The 2,765-nt window shown below is 43.1% G+C and overlaps 1 protein-coding gene across 1 annotated transcript; it reads right to left on the minus strand.

The window, feature by feature from the left end:
• Positions 1 to 1,337: 1,337 nt before the first annotated feature.
• LOC110971811 (galactose-specific lectin nattectin-like) lies at positions 1,338 to 2,392 on the minus strand. The gene is made up of 4 exons (XM_022222219.2): positions 2,249 to 2,392; positions 2,033 to 2,167; positions 1,838 to 1,949; positions 1,338 to 1,745 (listed from the first exon to the last, which is right to left on the minus strand). The coding sequence occupies exons 1-4, from the start codon at positions 2,390 to 2,392 to the stop codon at positions 1,675 to 1,677; spliced, it is 462 nt and encodes a 153-aa protein (XP_022077911.2). The 3' UTR covers positions 1,338 to 1,674.
• Between the last annotated feature and the right edge of the window lie 373 nt (positions 2,393 to 2,765).

Here is a 2,765-nt window from a genome sequence, read left to right on the forward strand (position 1 = left end):
ATTTTCACTGTGTCACTGTTTCTGGGAGATGTTTTCCATAATGCTGAGCCACTTTTGGAGGCCGTTCTCTGCCTGTTTTATGCCCCACAAAGAATAAATGTAAACTCTAGCCTGGCCTCTGTCCACCTTCATTATCTTCCCTGATCCTCTTGATCTGAGTGGACACTCTCTTTACAGATTTGCATCATCTTGGATTTTAACTGGGTTCTTTGGGTCAGTCTTTTATGTTGCAGACTGGCCCAAGCAGCCATTCTGCCTCAGGCTTGGTCTTTGCATTGTGCAACAACCAACCTCCACCTGGTTGATTTGTGAATAAACACATCTGCATGTAGTTCATTTGTTTTAAATCAATGTTTTGGAGAGCAACATCTCCTCACGGGGTGTCTTTAAGAGTTACCCCATACATATGAAAAATGTAACATAGTTTAGGGATAGTCTTGAGATGATAGAAAATGTACAGTTACGTGATAACCTTTGTTTTGTAAGAGAGGGAACTTACTCTCCAGTCCTTTTCTGTCTGCTCTGAGGCATGTTTCAATCAAACTACGCCAGTTTAGATGCTGTATAGGTCAACTGTGAGGCGTGGCCAGCCAACCGGTGTGTCTTAAAAAGATATCCACATACCCTGGCAATTGGGGGGGTCATTCCCCGTACGAATTAAATATGAAGCGGAGTGGAGAGATAGTCTCTGCACTCGGAAAGCAAAGGTTAAAATGTAAATTATGTTAACACCAAACATTTTTAAAATATCTTTAGGTACACCCCCTGTCAAAAGTTTTAGGACACTTTCTCATTCAAATAAAGCAGAACCTGTCCTACAACTTTTGACAGGGGGTGTATCTACCAAATTTGGTACACATATGCAGCACATCAGGCTGAACAAAAAAGTCAGTGACAGCCACATTCTAAACCCAACAGGAAGTGAGCTATTTTACATTGAATGTCAGATTTTGCCCATTTTTCATTTTTTTCTAGAGCGAACTCCCCCTCGGGGGAAACTCCAATTCACCTTATATTCGGCCAGTACATACAGGAGGCCTTAATGATCCAAAGTTATTAAAATCTTTTTCCAAAGTCAAAGGGCGTGTCCGTGGCGGCCTCTGGAATTTTGATCCTTCGCCATGAAATTTCAAATGCTGTGTAAATGCCCTGAACATGCTCCAATCTGCCTGAAACTTTACATGTATGATCAGAGTCCTGCCCTGATCACATCCACATGATGAAATATACCCCCTGTCAAAAGTTGTAGGACAGGTTTTACTTTATTTGAATGAGACAGTGTCCTAAAACTTTTGACAGGGTGTGTACTTTACCTTTAAGAAGAATATTCTGGGAACTAAAAGAACTTTGTAGGTGGGAACAATCAGTGACAAGTTTGATTTAATACTTGAAATTTTTAATGTTGCAGACAAGAAAGGAGAGTCGTGCTAAAAGCTTTCTTTTCGCTCCACATTCACTGTTTTTAAAGGCACCAGGCCTCAGAGATGATCCACTTTCTGTTTGTGTAACTTGTCGCTCTGTTCCTTCGGTTGCATTACAGCAGTAGACAAAATATAAAGCTTTAAAGAGATATAAAGAGCCTTTGCTTTCGAAATGATACAGATTACACAAAGAAGTAAGATCATGTCAACACAGTCAGCGTTTGTGTTTTTATTGGTACTTCATGTCCAGGAGTCATCGGATTCTCTTGGCGCAGACAGACGGACGACGACACGAACACTGCAAGTCGTCCCAGCACTTGGTGTCTGTGAAAACAGAAAATAGTAAAACCAAAATCTGAAACTGTGTACACAACATTATAAAGCCTGTGGCGGTGAAATAATGTGCTTTGATTTACTTCCAAAATTCATCTGGATGCAGTGCTGTGGGGCTAGATGGTTGTTCGGCTCTCCAGGACACCAGCTGGTGTAGCGGAAAGGTGTTCCATCACTCCAGAAGAAAACGTTCTCCTGGAAGACAGAATTCAACAGATTAGGAATTCAAAATCTTTATGAAATGTTTAAGAATCATTGTGTAAAGATACAGTGAGTACCTGCTGAGCATCTGAGCCTCCAATCCAGGTTTTTCTGTACGAATAGGTGGCGTCTCTTATCACCCTCTGAAGCTTGAGGTGCTCCCTATAGTCATGCACTGATGCCAGGTTTCCACCAAGAGCCTGACAGTTTTTCTACAGGGAAAGAGTAAAATGTAGCAATAGCAGGACTCTCAGTAAATATATGCAAAATAGCCCAATAAACTGAGCATTTACCTCAGCTTGAGCCCAAGTCATTGGTGTTGGAATGTAGCGAAAACATCGTCCGTTGAACGCAGACCATCCACCAGAACAATACACCGACCTCTTGACCAGATGGCTCTCAGCTGAGGAGAAATGCAGTTTACAGGAAGCTGACATATAGAGTCTTTCAATTCATCCATCCATCCATCCATTCTCTATATACCGCTTTATCCTCATTAGGGTCGCAAGGGGTGCTGGAGCCTATCCCAGCTGACTCGGGCGAAGGCAGGGGACACCCTGGACAGGTCACCAGTCTGTCGCAGGGCTACGTATACAGACAGACAATCACACTCGCATTCACACCTATGGGCAATTTAGAGTAACCAATTAACCTCAGCATGTTTTTAGACTGTGGGAGGAAGCTGGAGTGCCCGGAGGAAACCCACGCATGCACAGGGAGAACATGCAAACTCCATGCAGAAAGATCCCAGGCCCACCCTGGGATTCGAACCAGGGATCTTCTTGCTGCAAGGCAGAAGTGCTAACCACT

Source organism: Acanthochromis polyacanthus, chromosome 23, assembly GCF_021347895.1.
Source record: "Acanthochromis polyacanthus isolate Apoly-LR-REF ecotype Palm Island chromosome 23, KAUST_Apoly_ChrSc, whole genome shotgun sequence".
Taxonomy (NCBI): Eukaryota; Metazoa; Chordata; class Actinopteri; family Pomacentridae; genus Acanthochromis; species Acanthochromis polyacanthus.